Source organism: Tupaia chinensis, unplaced genomic scaffold (genome assembly GCF_000334495.1).
Source record: "Tupaia chinensis unplaced genomic scaffold, TupChi_1.0 Scaffold147554_1, whole genome shotgun sequence".
NCBI lineage: Eukaryota > Metazoa > Chordata > Mammalia > Scandentia > Tupaiidae > Tupaia > Tupaia belangeri.
In genome coordinates, this window is record NW_006207406.1 from 1,149,139 (window position 1) to 1,172,505 (window position 23,367).

The window sequence follows — 23,367 nt, forward strand, 5'->3', positions numbered from 1 at the left end:
GAACCAACCTAAATGTCCACAAACTGATGAATGGATTGGAAAAGTGTGGTATATATACTCTATGGAATACTACTCAGTCATAAAAAATAACAAGACCCTGGCATTTGATAGAAAGTGGTCAGATATGGAGGATCTTTTGCTGAGTCAAGTAAGCCAGGCTATGAAAGAAAGATATTGTATGTATCCACTCAATATATACTGACTATCCGCACTCTGTGGTAGAGAGCAAAAAATTGGAGTACATAAAAGCAGTGAAGGTACTTAACGAGAATAGGACAGTGTGGAATGGAATGGGGGAGGTGAAGAGAAGAGGATAGAGAAAGATAGCAAGTGAACAATAGAGAGAACGTTAGTGAGAAACAGATATGACTTATTAACTGTTGATGATGACATGTATAGTATTCTCAACTGGATTGGTCTGAGAAGTACTTCACAATGGGCAAAGTCTTTTCACAAGCAAAATGAGAAATAGCGTTTGACTATTTTAAAAAATAATTAGAATAATAATAATACTGATTGGGGAAAACATAGAAAAGATACTGAATGTTGAAGTGGGGAGATTAATGTCTCTGTATTGACTGACATGCAAGGCATTCCCTTTTGAAAAAGTAATGTAATACGCTGTAAAGTTATATGTAATCCAATGTAATATAAAGAAGATTATGATGATAATAAAAAATAAAAAATTTAAAAAAAGAAGGAAATGCTGCCATTTGCAAGAATATGAATGAACCTAGAGGAGATTATGCTAAGTGAGATAACAACACATTGTATATTGGAATTTGCTAAGAGAGTAGACCTTAGGTGCTCTTACCACACACACACACACACACACACATACAATGAAGAAGAAAAAGGTAACTAAGTCAGATAAAGGCTATGTTGATTTTCTTGATTATGATAAAAATTTCACTACATATGCATACATCAGAACATCAAGTGCAGGGCCAGGTAGTGGCACAGAGAAGACACAGTTGGGCTGACACGGGAAAGATTCTGGGTTTGCATCCCGGGACCTTGCTGAGCACTGCACGCATGCTCGTGTACCCTTCTTTTGAGCTGATTAAGACTAGGGTGGATTGCAATGTGAAGACTTCTGGGGGGGGGCTATTTTTCTTTCTCTTTCATGGAAGAAATAAATATGTTTTTAAAAATCAGGTATAGGGGCCAGCAATTAGCATAATGGCTATGTCACTGGACTACCATGTAGCTGACCGTGGTTCACGTCTCGGACCCGGTGGTTTAAAACTCATGCCAGGTGCGTGTGCGTGCGTGCCCAAGATCCTGAGAGGAGAATGGAGGAGAAGAGATTGTGGTGTGGCCATCTCCCCTGGGGGGTGATTTCTCGCTTTCTGTCTCTCTCTCTCTGTCTGTCTGGCGAGCGCACGTGCCCTATAGCAAAAACCTCTCAAAAAAAAAAAAATCAGGTATATACCTTAAAAAAAATCAGGTATATACCTTTAAAACATTCATGGAAAGTATGTATTATGAAAAACCTACAGTTGGCCCAAATTTTTCCCATCAAAATAAACTCATACTTTAATTCCATTTTTCCATGAGCATTTTAAAATACATTTAGATATACAACCAACCAATAAATAAATAAAAAGACAGAGGCATAGCTTCAGTCCACCCTGATGGGAACACTTAGACAATGTACATATGTAGAGTGCAAAACCCAGGTAGAGCAGTCCTTCTGGAATTCCTAAGAGATTATTCAAGTTTGACTCAATGACTATGACTTAGAAGAAGGAAATGGAGTCTAGGGAAAAATGGATTCTCTCTGCAGTAGGTCAGATTCTGAAATGAGTATTTCAGGATGGAGGTGTGAAGCAAGAAAGTGGACTTGAGGATACGCAATCAGTGTTGGAAATTCTGAGGTTCTGATGAGGGGACCTCTGGGAAGGATTTAATGCTTAGCTACTTTATTCTAGTCAACAGAGCAAACTAAACCATGTTTAAACTAAACATGTATATAAACTAAGTCATGCTATAAATTGTTATGTATCAGCTCTTTCATGTGTAGCAAGTCCCATTAGTTTTTCCTCCTCGACATTTTGGCTAAGGTTTAATCACACAATTCTTTTGTGTTGTCAAGACAGTGAAAGACTGTGTTATTCAAGGGGATGTTTTAATTCCTTCCTAGAAAGCCTGCTTTTCTAAAAAGGTACTATCTTTTTAATGTAAACCTTCAAAGTTTCTTTCTTGAACTCCATTTGGGTAACACAATAAGTGAGGAAGATCCTCTTTTTGTTGGAAACATGAACGTTTTTCTTTTTGACTTAGTGAGGAACCCTTTATTCTTCTGATTTATAAGTATATTTTACATATTCTGGTTAACACATCAAAGATATCATGTAGGAGTTCCTTTATGAATACTAAGACCACACACATTAAATTCAGGTACACATGGTATCAGGCTACTTGACAAAGGTCACTTTTAATATCACGGCACATACATATTATACTTTTTTCATTGAAAGAGGAGCATGCCTTTCAAAAATATTTTATTGGATGAAACTTTCTTATTCTCAGGAAAACTTTTGGTTCTTCAATATAATTTATTATGCTTTTTAAAATTCTGTTTGATAAAAGCATTGATACATTATAAATACCTGTAAAGAAAATATAGCTTAAAATTTCAAGGGAAATATTATATAAGTTTCCTCTTTTACATTTTCACAAAAATCCACACAGGCACTAAGAAAAACTGACAAACTATTTTATGTCTGAACAATATACTCCAGGTTGGAAACATTCAAATATAATCTTATTTAAATAGTAAAGCTTCTCTAGAATGAACCTTTGGCTACAACCCAATGAGTTGATTGGTGTTTTACTCAAGAAAAAGTATCATTAGAAAGGACTAAAAAGAAAGCTTCATATATTTTGCACTAGATTAGGAATGGGGAAAGGATGAATTTCAATTCCAGCTTTTTGATAGATTACTACTTACTGGCCTCTCTGGGTCTTAGTTTTCATTTTTAATTGAAAATTAATCTAACTCTCCAGTCCTGCTCAGTTTTAATACTTTGAAGTGCTATAATATTCAAAATTCTATCCAACACTCTATATCAAGTAACAATGGGAAGCTTCTAAAAGCAGAGTGACATGAGGCGTCTTTTAGGAGAACTTTCTCTAACCATCATGGATATTGCTCTGGAAACCTTTGTTCTACATAAATTTAAAGAGAACAGTGGGTAGAAGTTTGTCTTACCAAACATACTTCAAGCCAACGCCAGTGACAGACTCTCATGCTCTCTTTTTGAACTACCAGGTTGTTGGAAAAGTCGTAATGTATTTTTTCTATGCAAAAATGTGTCATGACTTTCCCAACAATCCACTAGTTTATTACCATGAGTAGCTTTTCTGAAGTTCAAGCTTCATGGAAGATGCAAACAGCAAGTTCATTGGGAGAATGCCAGCATGTAAGTGACTGGAGTCTTTGTGAGTGTATTTGAGAGGGATGCTCAGAGGCTGCAATTTGTGAAGGAGTATAAACTGACATCTAAGTGAAGTGAGAGTGAATGAAGACATCAAATTAGATTTCAGAGGTACTTTGAATCTAAAATGCTTCATTTCTTTTTTTTTTTTTTAGCCTGTAAATGCAAACTAAGTTAATTCAATCATGGAAAATTCTCATGATTATTATTACAGATCCTGCCTAAAAGAAATTGAGGGTAGTTTTGTATTCCTAATGCATCTACACTTCATACACATTGTTTAGTGCAGGGATGGGCAAAACCAAATGCTGACCAGGAATGAAGTAAGTGGCTGCTGTCAACAGCGTGGAGCAAGGTACCCTGGGGACTTGGAGCTCAAGTCTAACTGAGCAGTGCTACTCACCTCCAGCCAACTGTTGCCACCACAGAAGATGGAACTGGGGATAGGGTTTTATGTGAAATTTCATATTATCAATAATCCCTAATATTTTTAAAAACATTCTGCATATACAACACAAGCTACCTGAGGGAATATGAAGTCTGTGGGCTGTCAGTTTCTGTCTTCTGATTCAAAGCTTAGAGGAAAATTTGGTAAAAATTTGGATGCTACCAGTACAGAACTGGAGAAGATACTTTAGTGTCAAGGAATGCTCTTGGTTTTTGTTTTTGCTTTTGTTTTTTGAGAGGTTTTTGCTATAGGGCACGTGCACTCACCAGAAAGAGAGAGACAGACAAAAAGTGAGCAATCACCCCCCCAAGGAGGATGGCCACGCCTCCATTCCTTCTCCTCCATTCTCCTCTCAGGATCTTGGGCATGCATGCACATGAGCCTGGCGTGAGTTTAAGCCACCGGGTCCAGGACTCGAACCATGGCCAACTACATGGGAGTCCAGCAATACAGCCATTACGCCAACTGCTGGTCCCGAAGAATGAACACTAGTTTTAAAGATCCAGGTCCACCTGCTCTAATGAACACAATTTTATTAAAAACAAAAATCAAACTTCTTGTTGGTTCTCTCTATGATGAATATTTTCCTATAATTACATTGGTTTGCCATGTTATGAGCAATTTCTTATAACTACTATTAAAAATAAAATTGGTGACTAGGCATTTGTGAAATCCCAAGTATGTTTGAGAAAATGGTATAAATTACTGAATAGTTTTTGTAATACTTAGTTTGTGGCTGAAGGAGACAGGAAAAAAGAAAAAAGAAACCAGAAGAAGGGGAAGAAGGGAAAGTAGAGAAGACCAAGCACACAGCAGGAGTCGCAGCCACTGTTAGATTCACAAGGGCTGAACTCCATGCTCACACCACAGAAGGAAGAATGTTCTAGAACAGTTCGAACCAGTAAACACAGACCTCTAGGTCTGTTTCTGAATCTATACAACCCAGCTTTCCCTCCAAGTAACCAGATCGACATTTTTGGAATAAATAGTATTTTGGAATAGAAAGGCCTAGCCCAAGGTCTAATTGTGAGCTAGGACTAATTAGGACTTTCTAAAACCTTCCTTGGCAACAAAAATCAAAGAATTACATGGCAAAGACAAGAAAGAAGCTACAAAAACAGCTTTCTCTCTCTCTATTATTCTTTGCTGATTACTTTTTCGAATTATTGAATTGCCTAGGTTTTCCTTTTCTATTGAGAAATGAAAAGGCCCAAGGAGGTTTTTTAATAGGGTGTGAGAGTCATGCATCTATTGTGACTCCAGAAAGAACAAAACACCTGTGTGGGTAGGGAAGAGCAATGATCCCACTTGAGCTCATACCCTTCAAATGCACTGCTTGGGGAGAAAAGGAAAAAGTACCACAAAGAATATTATGAGCCTAGATAGGAAGCAATGACAAAACAACCACTTTAGACACAGATGAAATCTAAGGAAGGAAGAAGCATGAATATTTCCAACACAGGACCACACATTTTTTTCAATTTTCCTCATTCAGGATGTCCACCAGGGCCTGCAGCAGCCGGTCATCTCTGTGCTTGTAAGGTTTTGTGTTGTAGAAAACATCAACGTAGTCGTTATACAGACTGTCCTCAGAGTTTTTAAGCTGAGCAGGTTGGTTCAACTTTTGCAGGGCTTCGTAGAAGTTTTCATAAGGGATATGGAGCTTTGCACTTGCAGACTTCTTTGGTGATAGCTTTGGTGGGGAATTTTTGCTGAAAGCACTTTGTAGGAGTCGCAGCATGGCCTCGGAAGGGGCCCTCTCTTCCAGCTCATCCCTTCTGCTCCCCACACTCCCGATGCTGGGGCTTTTGGACACCAGGGAGTCCTCTTTAGGGTTCTCTTGTGTGGGCTGCTCCTACAACACAGAATGCCACCAACAAAAGCAAGAAGGCTTAGTATTTAATCCAAACAAACTGCAGTAATCACATGTGCCCTCTCCCTGTCTTTGAGAGGTGATGTGGGCAGCAGAGAGAGCACAGGGCTTGGAGTCACAGGGACTCGGGGTTCAGCTCTTGGGTTCCTGCTTACTGATGAATCCTTGGCAACATTTTTTTTTTTTTGGAGAGATTTTTTCACTGTAGGGCGTGTGCGCTCGCCAGACAGACAGAGAGAGACATAGAGACAGAAAGCGAGAAATCACCCCCCAGGGGGGATGGTCACGCCGCAATCCCTTCTCCTCCATTCTCCTCTCGGGATCTTGGGCACGCACGCACACGCGCCCGGCGTGAGTTTTAAGCCACCAGGTCCGGGACACGAACCGCGGTCGACTACGTGGGAATCCAGCGACATAGCCATTACGCTAACTGCTGGTTCCCCTTGGCAACATTTTTAATCTTCCTGAACTTCACTGGTAAAACCCTGTGAGGATAAGAACACCTCCATTGCTGGTTGTTTTGAGGATGGAATGAGACACAGAGGTAAGTGTTCAATAATTTCAGTTTCTTTCACTTGTTAGCCTGCTAGAGTGGACTCCATCTCGGGAAGAAGAAAATACTAACCTATCTAATAACTCATATAGAAAGCACCAACTAGTTATCATAGGATTGGAATAATTCCCTAGAGACCGCTTTCTCTGCCATGAGCGACTCATGTAGCAGCAGGTTGTGAGAAGGGGCCAGGGAAGAGGTTGCAGTGGTGGCTCGGGAGGAGGAAATGGGAAAGATCTGAGCCACTCTTTGTTAATCGCTCTACAAGTATTCCAATACTTTAACGATGGAAGGGTCCTATGAATAACCCTTAAGGAATTGCAGAGGGAGAAACACTTGCAAGGTTAATCTACTTCTTGACGGTGGAGAAGAGCCTCCTGGGACGCAGGTCCTGCAGGGTAGCTGCTTTGTGGAATATAAGCAGACCAGAATCTGAGCTGAGGCCTCACACATCTGGTGTGTACATTTCTTGAATAAATACTATTCTTCAAAACATTGAGCACAGAGCTGGGCCTGTTCAAGTCAAGTCATTCTGAAAATTCTTACGAACTTGGGAAACAGCAGTTAGTGTAATGGCTATGTCGCTGGATTCCCACGTGGTCGACCGCGGTTCGTGTCCCGGACCCGGTGGCTTAAAACTCATGCCGGGCACGTGTGCGTGCGTGCCCAAGATCCCGAGAGGAGAATGGAGGAGAAGGGATTGCGGCGTGACCATCCCCCCTGGGGGGTGATTTCTCGCTTTCTGTCTCTATGTCTCTCTCTGTCTGTCTGGTGAGCGCACGCGCCCTACAGTGAAAATCTCTCAAAAACAAAAAAACAAACAAACAAAAAAAATTCTTACGAACTTATCTACTACATTTGAGGTCTTAGGCTAGACATGGAGTGGGGGGGCAAAGACTTAAAAAAACAATGTGGCTTCTGCTCACCATCCCATAGGGCGAAGCCAGCAGCTTCAGCAGACTGAGACTGAGGAATGTGAATAACTTTCTTTAGCTATCCTTCCGAACTTTTGAGAAAAAGTGTGATTCCGTGACCACTCTTAGTGTTGCCAAGGCATGTCAGTTATGGAATTCATATTGAGAAGCCTACATGATTTGGCTGCCTACACTTTGGTTTTCCTTCTGTGCAATGGACATGCTAGTACCTAGATTATAGGAATTTTAGTTTACATGAAACAATTTGGGAAGTGGGAAAGTCATGATGTATTTTTCTATGCTTGTCAATGCAAAATTGAGTCATGACTTTCTCGATGATCCAATAAGTGCAGTAGACATGTTAGGTATCGGGATTAAGCATAAAGATAGCTTTCTTTATAACTTGACATCTGCTATAAATTGAGAAAATTTATAATAGGAGATTTGAGTTGATTAATTTTGATTTCTAAGTTCTGGGTAAAAGAACAAATAAAGAATAAGGTTTTGCCCTATAGAAAATGCGTATTTTAAGCCACTACGTAAATAAATAAAATAAACCATTACCATTCCATTTACTCCCCCTCCATTGACTTGTTGTCAATGTCTAGTGACTTCAGGTCACTAGAGTATCTAGTACAGTTCAAGAGAGAGCATGCGAAGAACAGGGCCTCACAGACCTCCCCGGAATCAGCCATCTTCTCCACCCCTCTTCTGTCATTCTGAACAGTGTTGTAGGATGTATACACGCGAGGTTGTTTCATGTGCTCAGGCTGAGAAGATGTCCCATGCAGAATTAGCTTCCAGTTCACAATTCTTCCTTCGTTTTGCATTCTTCCAGACTAATGAGCAGAAATACATTTTAGTGTGTGTTTTAAATAATTTAAAGCAAACTCATTCAAAATAGCTTAAAAAGGATTTCACAGTTAAAATCTAACTTTAAGATTCTGTAAGTTGGTTGCACAGAGTTCTGTTTTGAAAGAGATTATTGTATGGGCCAGCAGGTGGTATGGTGGTTAAGGTGCTGGACTCTCACATGGTCAACTGTGGTTCGAGCTTTGGTGGCTTGAAAATCATGTCGGGCATGTGTGCATGCATCCTTCATCCTAGGAAGAGAATGGAGAATGAACTTGGAATGGCCATCCACCCAGGGAGTGATTTATCACTTTCCCTCTCATGGTCTCTCTTGGCAAGCACATTCACCTTATAGCAAAAAACTTAAAAAAAAAAAAAAAAAGAAGAAGAAAGAGATCATTGTAATCATGATTTCTTTAATAATTGACAGTTTATAGGTGTTATGGTTTGGGTAATGGTTTGTCCCCTAAAAATTCACGCTTTGGATTTTTTGTTGCTATTGTTTTTTTATAGAGATTCTTGCTATAAAGCATGTGTGCTCACCAGAGAGACAGAAAGCAAAAACTCACCCAGGGAGGATGGTCATGCTGCAATCCCTTCTCCTCTATTCTCCTCTTGGGATCTTGGGCATGCATGCACACATGCCCACCATGAGTTTTAAGTTGCTGGATCTGGGACTCGAACTACAGTTGGCTATGTGGGAGTCCAATGAAGTAAAAATTACTCCAACTGCTGGTCTCCATGCTTTGGAATTTGATTTTAGTAGGTGGTGATTGGATGCCTCTATTCATGTGTTGGGGCTTTGATTGCATTAAGTGAAAATTTAATCCCTCTGTGGTGTCCCGAGGTGAGGTCTTTGAGTGTGGTATGGCGTTAGGCCCCATGATTAGTTCTGTTCCACACAGTGAAGAAATGAGGCAGGCAGAGGCCAAATGAATCTAGACCACTCCCAGCTCTGCTAAGAGTTCTTCCCCACCATTTGTGATCCCTTTGAACTTTCTAGGTGCCAGAATCATAAGATTTGCAAATAATCTCCTCTTTTCTTTATAAATCACTCAGTCTTAGGTTTTGTGTTGATAATGCAAACATGAACCAAGACAACAGTTTCAATAACTTAAAAATTGAATACCTGCTTTATAACTAGGCATTTAATTTAAAAAGAACTTGCTATAAGTCTTTCTCTATTGGATATACTTTTAAAAGTTGGCTGTATTGTCTATAAACAGAATTATATTTCCCAATGATCAACTTGTAGAAACATCCCACTGGGGAAAAAAAAGTCAGCCTTTGGCAGTAATATAAACAGTTTCCATCATTAATTAGCCCTTAAAACTTGTACACTGATGGGAAGGGTATTAATTTTCAGAGGTTCAACAATTATCTTAAAAATAATGTGCTATAATCTAAAACATCTTTTAAAATAGTCTAAAAGTGTGTGCCAGGTTTTTCGAACTTGATATAAAAGTCTCATTTTGGTAAATTGATTGCCTCAGTTTCCTGATGGTGAAATTGAGTTAAAGAATAGAGGCCAAGCTCAAGAATAGGGCCACCCACTAAGAATATTTTCTTCCTCTCCGTGAGAGCAAAGTGTTTCACAACTTATTTTTCTAAACCACAGCTTTACTAGTCATTAGGAGAAAGCTATTCTCAGAAGAAGAAAGTAACAATGAAAATAGGACTTGTATTAATTTACTTGACATCTTCAGGGTGTTTAAATAATACTTTTCAAAAAGTTATTTAGGTTGGGCTAGCAGATGGTGTTGAGTTTAAGGCACTGGATTCCACATGGCCAGCTATAGGGTCTGAGTTTTAGATCTAGCAGCTTAAAAATCACTCTGGGCACATGTGCATGTGTGCCCAAAATCCCGAGAGGAGAATGGAAGAGAAGGGATTGTGGTATGGCCATCCCTCTTGGGGGTGATTTCTCATTTTCCCTCTCACTCTCTCTCTGGTTGAGACTTATCACACTTTTCTCTCAGGAGAACTCAGAGTTGTAACACCATTCTTTTGTATGCTCCTCTCTCAAGAATGCTGGAGAAATGATGCAAAGTTAAATAATTCAGCTCTCTCTGGCTTTTTGCTCAGACTCTTGCACTCTTGCTCTGTTCTTTCATTTTTGTGACTGTGGGTTAACAATAGAGAAGGATTTCAAAGAGTATTATTAAACAGAGTACCAGAGACATAAATGCTTTTTGTTTTGTTTCATGACTGAAATTAGAAAAAAACGATATGAAATAACATATCTCCTATAACATTAAGCTACTTCTAAATAGCCACTGCAAAATAGTTGTAGGGTGGTCTTATTTTTTTTTTTTTTATTGTAACAGAGTGTCACAGCAAAGATGGTCAGAGCTTCTGACTGCATGACAAAAATGGTTGATTGTGGTGGCTAAATAAGGCACACAGCTGGCTGCATCAGAATGAGAACACCTAGGCTGTCCCATAGTCTGTCACTTCTTCCGTCTTAGAGTAGGTCTGATGCCTAAACTGCCTTTTTGACTATTATTTGTATGACCAACTGGCCAAGCTCGAAACACTGCACTTTTCTACTAAGGAGCGGTTGAGTTCTTTAGGACCCTAACTACTAATGAAATCAGCATCTTTTTTTTTTTTTTTTTTTTTTTTTTTTTTTTAAGTTTTTTTCTGACGAGAGTTTTTTTTTTTGAGAGTTTTTCGCTACAGGGCACGTGCGCTCACCAGAAAGACAAAGAGAGATGACAGGAAGAGAGAAATCACCCCCTAGGGGGGATGGCCACGCCACAATCCCTTCTCCTCCATTCTCCTCTCAGGATCTTGGGCATGCACGCACACGCACTTGGTGTGAGTTTAAGCCACCAGGTTCAGGACTCAAACCGCAGTCAGCTACTCAGCTACATGGGAATTCAGCAACATACCCATTACGCTAACTGCTGATCCTGAAATCAGCATCTTAAAAGATGTGTATAGTGGTCTCAACTGGACTGGACTGAGGTGTATATCATGCTGGGTAAAGTCTCTTCACAATCTAAATGATGTATAGCAATTTAATGTATGAATAATAATAAAAAATATATATAAAGAAAAAAAAGAAAGAAAAAAAAGTGCTTCATAGTGTTGAAGGTAAGCTTGTTACTTCCTCCTGTCATTCATACTTACCATGTCTGTAATTTGCAAAGTCCAGGTGCCTATAGGGTTCTCTCCCCATGTGTGAACAGACATGAAGTCCCAATTCTTAAAGCCATTAGGGGATGTATCCCGCTCTCTTTCAGCCAGCAGGACAGTGCTGGTTCCTATTCGTGCAACAAACACAAGTGAGTTAATATCTAACAGCTCCAACAGTGGGATGCCTTCTAGCACCTGACAACTGAAAATGAAAGCTGGGAGAGATTCATCCTCCTAATTTCCTCTTAGTGTAAGTACAGGATAGAGATATTCACAAAGAAAAGAAGCAATGATGTCTTGGGGCCAGTGGGTGGCACGGTGGTTAAGGTGCTGGATCCCACACGGCTGACTCCACGGTTCGTCTTGGACCTGGTGGCCTGAAGAACACATCCTGCACATGCGAGTGCCAGCCAAAAACCCTGAAAAGAGAATGGAGGAGGACAGATTGCAGTATGGCCATCCCCCCTGGGGCTGGTTTCTCACTTTCCTCTCTCTGTCTGTATCTCTCTCAAGTGAGCACACGTGCCCTATAGCAAAAAATATTTAAAAAGAAAAAAACTTTATTCACAGTACTTGGTATATTACCTAGTATATAATAATAAATAGTATTATTTTCACCAGTAAATATTGTAGAAAAAATGAATAATAAATGAATATGTTGAGTAAAATGTATTTAAGTAAGGAAAACTCAGAGAACTACACTTATAATTAAATTAAAGAAGACCAAGGGGACATGGGGTTGTACAGTGATAAAATGCAATGCTCCGTGATGCAGTCCCACAAGGGGGATTCCTGGCTCAAGTTCGGAGACCTCCCCATGTGCACCAGTACAGGTAAGCTTGTAATCCAGGCCTGGAGGAAGGCTGGGGTGGATTTATCAAGACCCTGGTAGGGGTGCATGACTCGCTCTCTTCCTGTGTTTCTCTTGCTTATGGAAGAAATAAATAAATTTAAGAAAAAGAAGGTCAAAGGCTCAGCCACTGTGGTACAGGTGGTAAGGCACCACTATGCAATGCTGAAGTCAGATGCAAGGCCTGGGTTCGGACCCTGGGTTGATCTGAACACGCCAGGCATACCTATGTGTGCCTGTGGTCCTGCGTGGCTCGTAGACTAAAGGAAAGATCATGACAAGGAAAGACTCTGTCAAGAGCACCTGTCTGCCTGTGTCTCTTGTGAAAGAAAAAATAATGAAAAAGGAAGTTAAAGATTTAAAGTATATTCTAGTGACATTAATTTTTTGAAATGTAAAAGAAAATCTTAAAATTTTAATATGTGTCTGAGTCTATAATCTAATGTAAACATTTAAATTATCTTATAATTGTAGCCAGCAAGTGGCAGGGCAATTAAGGTGCTAGACTCTTACATGGCCAACTGTGGTTCGAGTCCTGGACCCAAGGACTTGAAACTCATGCTGAAAGTGTGTACATGCGTGCCACAAATTCCAAGAGGAGAATGAAAAAGAGGAGATTGAGGCATGGCTATCTCCCTTGGGTGATGAGTTCTTACTCCCTGTCTCTCTGTCTCTCCCTATCTCTCTGGCAAGCACACATGCCCAATAGCAAAAATTTCTCAAAAAATTGTCTTATCATTTACTTTGTTATTTAATTATTAATATTTATCAATAACTATTTAATCAATGTGTTGATTTACTAAAGTATGCTAATTTACTAATTTCTTGTCATTTAAAAACTAGTATGAACATACATTTTTAAGTCTAGGTCCTATAATAGATTAATAAATAAAATTTCTTTCTATGAGAAAGAGTTAAATGAACTATAGATTCATTTATGACAAAAAGCATTCCATTGGTATTTCAGACCAGTTTTAAGACATCTAGAAAGCACAACTCTACAATTAAGAGAGCTTGCTCCAAACTTCTAGGAGTTCATATCCTAGAAGATCATAGAGAAAGCTTAATTTTCCTCATACATCACATAGATGTTTAATTTAGTCCATTGTGTCCTACTAAAACATGTAAGGTTGTTGGGACAGCTCCTCCTGGTTGGATTGTGATTTATAGTTCATGAATTCTTTCCCATCTACTATCTCATCAAAATAAGTTCCCTCTCAGGAAAGGGCAAATGCCCATATGTCATATCATATCGTGTGGCCTTCGTCATGTCATTACGTTACATTTGTTAGTTTTCTCGACCTTCTTCCATGGATCAGAATTCCCACTTTTTAAACTGATTCTTTGGATGTTTCATATTTATCTGTAAGTTTCATTAGTTAATTATCATAGTAACTTTCACTAATGTGTTACTTGAAAGAAATGATTGTTATGTCAGTGCTGGGAAAGTGGACACAGTTTGAAAATACATGACATTTGGGTTAGTTCCATGTCTTAGCAATAGTGAATTGTGCTGGGTAAAGTCTTTTTACAATCTAAGTGAGGTATAGAGATTAAATGTATAAATAACAATAAAAAAATTAAAAAAGAACTTGCATGACACCAGAGGAGCTTCTTAATTGGCATTATTTGAATAGGTCTCATTTTCTATTTACTTAAGGATCAGTGGGAATGACAGGGCAAAGGGAGACCTAACATCAAGAGAAATAAAAAATAAGCATGGTTTTTAAGATTCAAAAATACCTACTAAAAGACTTATTCCTATGAAAAAAAAATCATTGATTTGAAATAATTTGATTTACACAATTTATACTTAAATACTTAAACCAATGGTTTAGAGAAATTTTTTTTTTAATTTACCTGCAGCAGAAGTGAGTGTGACATGAAGGTCTCCTCTACGGGAATATTCAATTGTTGCTTCAAACTGTACATGCTCCAGGGATGTGATAGCATTTTCTTGTCCTTCACAAGCTCTTGTTGGAATTTCAATGATAACTTCTCCATTTGCTTTCAGGGCTCTAAATACATGAAAGAATAAGCATCAAATAAAATATATCTCTTCTTCCTGGCACATTATGCATATGTGTTCACGTCAGTCTTGACTAGATACTCAGCTAGCCTTATTATTGCTCACTATTATGAGTAGAATCCAATTCAGAATTACCTACAAATGATTTTTAGTGCATGAGAAAATGGTAAGGAGCACAGATACTTGAATAGAATGCTGTTCTCTGTGAAATTCAGGTAAAATGTGCCTTAAAACTATCAAAAACATCTTATGAAAATTTTTTTTATCTACAATATCTCCAAGCTTCCCACCCATAGGAATTTTGTGTGAGTCTTCAGTATTATAATTTTCTTGATAAAAACAACAAAACACTCATAGCAGATTCTGCTTCTATGGCCAGCTGTGATATACCAGAGATGGTCTATGTAAAAAAGCAGCCTAATAACGGATACTTCACGAATGAAAAATCATGAATCACTTAAGACTGTGTCATGAAGTGTGGTTATTTTGGAAATGGGTTTTGGGCAATACTGATTGGCAAATACTATAGTTCATCACTCTAACATTCATTTTTAAAAATAGCATAACAACTTTGAATTTGGGATCAATCTCAAAACTGATGGATGGTGGGACCAGCAGTTAGCATAATGGCTATGTCGCTGGACTCCCACGTAGTCGACTGCAGTTCGTGTCCCAGACCCGGTGGCTTAAAACTCATGCCGGGTGTGTGTGCGTGTGTGCCCAAGATCCCAAGAGGAGAATGGAGAAGGGATTGTGGTGTGGCCATACCCCTGGGGGGTGATTTCTTGCTTTCTGTCTCTCTGTCTCTCTCTGTCTGTCCGGCGAGCGCACGCACCCTATAGCAAAAACCTCTCAAAAACAAACAAACAAACAAACAAACAAACAAACAAACAAAAACCTGGTGGATGGTTGGCCATCATGTACTGGATATATTCCTAGTGCTAATATAAAACAATGGTGCACCTTAGACTTAATGCTATGTTGCAGGTGCACTGTGGGAACAAAATGCAAGTACACTAACATGATTTATAAATCTTTAGTCTCTTAGTGATTCTCCACGAAGACCTACAGAGAACACTCTCTCTATTCCTACCTACTTCAGAATGGTGAATGAGAAAAAATGGAGCAGAGCAACATACAATCAAACAGTGCCATGTACAAATGGCTGTTTAAAATTCCTGGAGACACTTACCTGGGCTCAAAGTCATTGTCCTTTACAACACACTAAAAAAACACACTGCTCCAGGTCCTGGGGTCAGCTAAGTCCACCAGAGCTTTGGCATTGAGTAAACCAAATCCAAATCGACTGTTCACCATCAAGCCTGCTCCATTCTTTTTCCACCCAGGGTTATTGGCCAGTGGATCATATTCAGAGGTCCACACGACCAAATGTTGCATATCTCGCCAGGTAAGATTTGGGCTGGAAGGGAAGTAACCCAAAGTATCTTTCAGAGACAAATTGAAGTTTTCTTGTGAGAGCAAGTGGTAAAAATGCCATGCAAGGATTAGGAAGTGCCTTTTGCAACTGTACTTACATAATTCTACTGAGCATTATTACTGACAATGTGTTTCCATTCATATTCAAAGTACAAGACAGAAGGTTTGTCCCTGTTATATTTAAATTAAGCTCTTAGTATGAGTAAAATTCTATCTTCAGCATTGTAGAATATAGAACTTAGTCCACGATAACCAATCATTCACGTTTAACTGGCGCAAAAAATCAAAATAACATTTCCTTTATGTCTTCTTATTTTATGCTGTTTATGCAAAGCCTTGGCACTTTTAGCGTTATGAACCCACAAATGAGGTTTTAATACCCTTTTTAGGAAGAGTCCAATTTTAAAGACAGGCTGGTACTCACTTTTAAACACATTTTGACGTTTTTCTTTATATATATCAAGGTGACTCAAGTAGGAGGGCACTAATGTGATAGCTGAGGCTGCATGAGAGGCCTCAGGTTCAGTACCTGACCTGACTTAAAATAGACAGTGTGGTTAGCTTTAGTCTGTGGTCCTAGCTAAATGAGGGGGCTTGGACAGGGAGATGGTGATGTGGTGAGACTCTGTCAACAAATACCTCTTTTCCTTTTAAAAAGGCAAAACAGAAATACCTATCCAGAGGCCAGCAGGTGGTGTAGTGGCCAAGGTGCTGGACTCCCTAATGGCTAACTGCAGTCGGAGCCCTGGACCTGGTGGCTTGAAAAATCACACCAAGTGTACATGCGTATGCGTGTGTGTATGTTTGCCCAAAATCCCAAGAGGAGAATGGAGAAAGAATTGCGGCATGGCCACCCCTCCGGGGGTTGATTTCTCACTTTCTCTCTCACACTCTCTCTTTCTCTCTTTCTCTCCAGTGAGTGCATGTGCCCTAGAGGGGAAAAAAAATCTTAATTTAAAAATTAAAAAAATAAAACAAAACAAAAAATACCCATCTCCGTACCTTTCTCTTTTTAGGAAAAAAAAATATCAACGATCTCTTAGCTATATGAGATTATTTTATAAGTCACTATGCTATATACTGTGGGGATATTCAACAAGGTGGTTCTTATTTTTAAGAAGCATACAATCCAGTAAAATAATTTAATCTTTTTTTATAACTATAATGTATCTGTTGCATGCCATGTTCAAAGCTTAATGTATTATGGAAGTTTAGAGAAGGAAGAATTTCCATGGAATGAAAAGATCTTGAAAGGTTTTGCTGCACTTTAAATGGTGGGTATAATATCAAGAAGTGGAGATAGAGAAGAGAGTACAAGGCAACTGGAGAAAGCACCACGGGGAGAGGGAGCAGCCCCGGGTCAGGCCAGTTAGAGTCTGGTTGGCTACAGCAGAGAGGAGGTAATGACGGTAGCAAGCTAGAGTGGTAAGAACCTTGAGTCCTAGAAAGGGAGCATATGCTTTATCCTTTGGGCAGTGGGAATCATCAGGCTATCTGAGCAAGGACACAGTAAAATCAGACGACTTCGTAAGATGAATTTAGCAACAAGGTAAAGATAAACTGGCAATGCAAAGAATTGTAGGATCTATTATATTATGATGAAGCCTTCCTTGACCACCCTGTTTAAAATTTCAGTTGTCTCTACATGCTCTCAAGCTTTCTTGATTTGGCTACATGTTTTCTTCCTCCATTGCACTCAACACCTTCTATCATACTGGAAAATTCATTTGTATTGAATGTGTATATATTGGATGTAGAGAAGTCATGAAGCATTTGTGCATAGAAAAAACATGACATGACTTTTCCAACATCCCCCAGATGTGTGGGCATGTGTACTTACCAGAGAGAGACAGAGAGAGAAACAGTGAGAGGTAAAGTGAGAAATCACCCCTCACAGGGGGAATGGTCATGCTTCAATTCCTTCTCTATTATTTTCTTCCTGGGATTTTGGGCACACATGCCCACACATTTGGTGTGATTTTCAAGCCACCAAGTTCAGGACTCAAACTTTGGTCAGCCATGTGGAAGTCTAGTACCTTAACCACAATGCCACCTGCTGGCTCAGTGTATTATGTATTATTAATGTCTGTCTTTCCTAAAATTAAGCCATAGAAAATGTACGATCCTTATTTATCAAGTTCCGGGATAAATGTCAAGCACTCAGAAGAGTACTTACCACTAGGGTATATGCTGAGTAAATATTGCTTGGTTGAATGACTGATGTGCCTAAGAGTTAACTAGCTCCAAATAGAACTTTTAAGATTTATTGCTGTCAATCATATTCTTTCAAGATTTCAAGTTTGTCCTTGACTTTGAGACCTGCATTATTTCCTACAAGCCAATCAAGCATTTCATAAGTACTGAAACATTTACTCAAGTTTCCTCTCTTACCACTAAGTTGTAGAAAAATAATCATTAGAATCTGACTCAATTTGCTACCTTTTCTCTAGAGCGCTAATGCACTAGTTAAATCATCCCTTGGTGACAAGAAAGAGGCATTGAACATTTCTAAACAGTGAGGTGTCTGAGTCCTAAGACCAATCAGTACAAATGTGTGATTTTCTAGGCCTGACCATAGACAATGATCAAGGCTTTATCTAGAAGGCCACACAGGAAAGCCCACCTCCCCACACCCAACATGGCACAGTCAGTCCACTGTAGTTGAGGGGAATTACTGTCAAGGACTAGGACTCTCTGGCTCATTTATATTCCTAGACTCAGTGGGTCACTTCATTCCTAAGTCTTTGTGTCTGAAGCCTTGGGCAGACATTTCCAGGCACCCCTGCTCAGTTCTCTTAATGGGTCAAAGAGGGAAAAACTTTGAAGCCACTTTTCTCTACTCTTATCCAGTACTCAGTACTTTTCTACCTCTACCCGTTCCTAACACACACACCTCAGGGTCCATAAAACTACCAAAGTACACATAAATAATAATAATAATAAATCCAAGAACTACTCCCACCCTACTGATCAAAATATCTGAGTGTAGGGCATGGTTTTTATATTTGTATTTGAAAAAAAAAAAGATTTTTAACTAGCTCCATTTTACTGCAAAAATAACAAAAGTTGGTAGAAAGATTACAAATAGCTGACCAATTAAGACAATTATAAGTTATTTCCAATCATGCCATCAGAACTGGGAGCAATGGAGAGGCCAGATGGTGGCACAGTGGTAATGCAACTGGATTCACATGGGAAAGTCATGGGTTTGTGTCCCAGAGGTCCCTTGTACACACTGGGTATGCATGCATGCTGGTGATCCAGGTTGAGTGAGGCTGGGGTTGATCACACTATCCAGACCTTATTGGAGGTGCCTGCCTCTCTTTCTATTTCTCTCTCAAAGGGAATAAAATAAAGCTTAATAAAAAGAATAAGGAGCAATAAAAAGCATATTAAAGCATATGTTGGTGGTATTCTACTGCCAAAGAACTGTGTGACTATAGCAAGTTGCTTTACCTCTCTGGGTAAATACTTGCTTCTTTCCAGTGTCCTTTTTCTTTTTTCTTTTTTTAAGAGAGAAATTTTTGTTATAGGGTGTATGCGCTCTCCAGAGAGACAGAGAGAGACAGAAAGCGAGCAGTCATCTCCCTCCCCCCAGGAGGATGGCCATGCCACAATCCCTTCTCCTCCATTCTCCTCTCAGGATGAGAGCACACATGCACACATGCTCAGCCTGAGTTTTTAAAGCCCCTGGGTCCCAGGCTCAAATTGTGGTGGACTATGTGGGAGCCCAGCAATGTAACCATTAGGGAGTCCAGCAATGTCACCATTAGGCTATCTGTTGGTCTCATCTTTCCAGTGTCTTAAAGGGAGTGTTAGGTAAAAGCTTATCAAGGTGGTCAATGGACAGCACACAAGTTTCCCATCTGGATCATCACTGTGTGTGCAGCTGGGGGTGGGGAAGGGTCCAAGGAGAGTAAGACGGTGCTGAGAGGCAGCAGAATCATATACAAAGCACAGGCTTTCTATAGCTCTACAGTGGAGCACTTTCTTTACATTTAGTTGCAGGGGGTTTAAATTTTTTTTCTTTTATCTAGTCTTTGTAAAATATTCAAAGAACTTCAGTGTCTTAACAAATAGGAAAATTAAACCTATTTTCCTAACTGCTATTCTTCATTTGTGTACTTGCATTTCAATAAAAAGGAATTGCTAACAATAGAGCAAACATGTTCCTGACAGCCTCCTTTTTGTTAATTAGTGCTTGACATCTTCCACAATCACTCCATTTTTAAAAACTGCGTTGAGTTGCTAATCAAAGATCTGTTTATAGAAAACAAGGGGTATAAAATTAAATGCTGAAATTAAGCATTACTCCTAATTAGAAGAGATGTAAGTAAAATAATCTGGAGACAAAATCCTAGGACAAATCTTAGGGGTTATCTAGATCAGCCTCTTGTCACACTTGGGTGAGCCTAGGTGTTGAGGATTTTCTAGCCTGGACTTTACAGCATTCCACAATTGAGTAAAGGATTGTTCTGATTGTGATTCTCTCTCTCCCCCCCCTCCCCCACTTTCCCTTTCTCTCACTATCTGTCTCTTTCTGGTCAAATTAAAAATAATAATGATAATAATAAATAAAAGAAAAAAAAGAAAATCCATTTTTCTTTCTCCAATAAAAATAGAAGATTGATTTACCCATTTATTTAATAACTCCAAAGATATGGAAGGATGTGATGGTTTATTTTAAAAATACTCCCTTTAAACATTATTCTGATTTTGGGAACCAGCAGTTAGCGTAATGGCTATGTTGCTGGACTCCCACGTAGTCGACTGCGGTTCGTGTCCCGGACCCGGTGGCTTAAAAAACTCACGCCGGGCGCGTGTGCGTGCGTGCCCAAGATCCCAAGAGGAGAATGGAGGAGAAGGGATTGCGGCGTGACCATCCACCCTAGGGTATTATCTCGCTTTCTGTCTCTATGTCTCTCTCTGTCTGGCAAGCGCATGCGCCCTACAGTGAAAATCTCTCAAAAAAAAAAAAAAAACATTATTCTGATTTTGGGCGCTGGTCAGTTAGGCACTGGTAAAATGCAAAGTTCTGTGAGACTGACCCACATGAGAAGGTTCTGAGTTTGTGTCTAAAGACCTCACTGAGTATGTGGACTCTGTGTGTGCTTGTGACCTGGAACTGGCTAAAACTAAGGGTGGTCGCAGAGTTAAGACCCTATTGGGAGTGTTATCTCTCTGGCTTGCTCTTCTTTTTCTCTCTCTTTCTATCTCTCTGTTCTCACTCATGGGGAAATAAATAAAATTATCCTGAGTCTTCTGATCTCCCCTCAGATGACTAAGGCTGTTATCTGACATCTTTCTTAGGCATATACACTACACAATAACAATAGTGCCACCGGCATTTATGCAAGAAATCTCTTTTGGTCAGTACATTTATCAGAGATGGATAAAACACAGTTGTTAAAGTAACTTCTTATGGCAATTGTTTCTCAAAGTTTGGTAAAGATATGACCAGCAAGAAAACTATCTGGGATGCTCGTTAAACCTGAAGATTTATAGTTCCACATACTAGAAACTTCTGAGATGCTGGCAAAAGGACCTGAGAGTCTGCATATTAAATAAATGTCCTGGGGTGGTAACGATGTTTCCCAGTCTTCATGAAACACTAATCTAGTGGAGCCTCTGTACACACTTTAGCCATAAACTATTCTTCCTCCTTTCCTTTCCTCTCCTCATTCCCATATTCAATGCAACATAGTAGGTACTCTGTTTGGGATGCAAAACTTTCAAGGACCTTGAAAATTCCTGCTCATTCATCAGCTTCAAGCTTCTGAACCCCTTTCTCCTTGAGGAGATGACAGTCCGCTGCTCCCCACTGCCTCTCTCTCACAGAATGTAGCAGACAACATAAAACAGTTGCTGACACCACAAGTTTTGGGGACAGAAAGACTTGAGTTTGAATCTCTTCATGGGACCTTAGTTTCATTTCTCAACCTTTCTAAGCCTGGTTATCTTTATTTATAAAATGCAAGTAATAATTTCTTTGTCATAAGAATATCATAAGTATTAAATTTAATATTTTATATATAAAGAGGTTAATAACACACAGTGTCTGTTTATAGTAAGAACCTGATAAATATTGGGTGTCATTTATTCTTAATAAGTTTATTCAAGCATTTTGCTTCAGTCTTTATAGTTGTTTCTTGAGGGATGGTCCATGGTTAAATGATGCTGTCAATCTTGAGTGTCTAGGGATAAAGCCTGGTCACCCTTTAAGAATTTCTGACATTCAGATTTTCTGAAATACTAGTTCTGGTTAAAGTAACTTTTTATTGCAATTGTATCTCAAAGTTTGGTCAAGATACCAAAGACAATTTAATAGAGTTCAAAAAACTGTCCAACTGAGAACAGACATCTCAAAAACCTCTTAACTACTTTGGCAGGACAGATATCAATATTGAGACAGATCATATCCATCTTACCAATGAGTGCAATTGAAAAGAAGGGAATAAAATTCTTATGATATGCATCTGGAGATCATAGACTTTTTGTTTTTATTTTTTCATTTTTAATGACAGTATATACATACAAAAGAGAGAGAGAGAACGAGAGTAAGACAGCACCCTTGACAGGGTCTCATCATGCCGCCAAGTCTCTTTGAGTGCTCATGGGCACACCTGACATCTTTTCAAGCCAACCAGGAACCCAAACCAGACCATGTGGCTTCCAACACTGCAGTCCAGTACACTATGGACTATGTCACCAGGCTGGATCAATAGACCCTTAATGGCTCTTATATCATGAGCACAGTGAATGTCTGTTGGAACGTACACATCCTTCCCAGAAAAACATCATGCATATACTTAATAAGCAATTCCGCATTTAATTTTAAAGCAATTCACAGACTTTGGTCCCCAGTCATATCTTTCATAACAATGGAGCCTCTGCCTTAGTAATAGTTCATAGGAGACAAGATTAATGAGGTTATATCATTCCTAGGTTATTTCTTTCTTGTATAAGTTTTTCACTCTGTGCTAAGTACGGGACTATGGGATAACTATTATAGAAAGAATGTTGTTAAATCTCTTTTTAATATCATAAACTAAAATAAATTCCAGGAGAATTTATGATTCAAGTATGATAAAGGAATCATAATAAAAGATGTATAAATAAATGTTTATCTAATTTGATATTATGAAGTTTTTTTCTGGGCATAAAGCAAAGGAAGACGCCTTGAGGAAAAGACTGACAATTAGAACTATGTACATATTAACTGCATTACATCAAAAATGATATATACACAAATGAAAAGATAAATGTTAAAAGATAAATGATAAAGCCTTAGTAATCCAGTCCATCGGGGCTGGCAAGTGGCATGGTGGTTAAAGGTATTGGACTCCCACATGGCTGACCATGGTTTGAGTACCGGACCTGTGGCTTGCTTTCTCACTTTCCCTTTCTCTCTTTCTCTCTGTCTAGTCAAATTGATAATAATAATTATAATAACAATTAGAATTAAATAAATAAATAATTCTTAAGAAAAAAAGATAATAATCTAGTCCATTAAGAGGCAATAACAACAGAAGGCAAACAGCTAAAGAATATAAAAAACCGATCTTCATTAGTAATGAAGTTCAAGCACACTAAAATGACATACTGTTTTTACCTATCAAAATAGTCAACATTTTAAAAGATAATAAAAGTAGTTTTGGCAAGGGCTTTGGTATCTGACACTTTCACACAACACTACTGGTGAGAGTATAAAATTGTGTAGTCTTTCAAGGCAGCAACTTGTCAATATATATCAAAAATCACTGAAACATGCCAGCCCTTTGGCCCACAAACTCTAACTCTGCGTGTTTATCCTGAGGAAATCATCAG

General features: G+C 39.0%; 1 protein-coding gene across 1 annotated transcript in view; it reads right to left on the reverse strand.

Moving 5' to 3' along the window:
- Positions 1 to 4,297: 4,297 nt before the first annotated feature.
- PCSK1 (proprotein convertase subtilisin/kexin type 1) overlaps positions 4,298 to 23,367 on the reverse strand; it is a 47,944-nt gene continuing 28,874 nt past the window's right edge. The window contains 5 exon segments of the mRNA XM_006169857.3: positions 4,298 to 5,746; positions 7,909 to 8,070; positions 11,219 to 11,352; positions 13,935 to 14,092; positions 15,296 to 15,523. Coding sequence (XP_006169919.1) covers positions 5,369 to 5,746; positions 7,909 to 8,070; positions 11,219 to 11,352; positions 13,935 to 14,092; positions 15,296 to 15,523 — 1,060 coding nt within the window. The 3' untranslated portion in view covers positions 4,298 to 5,368.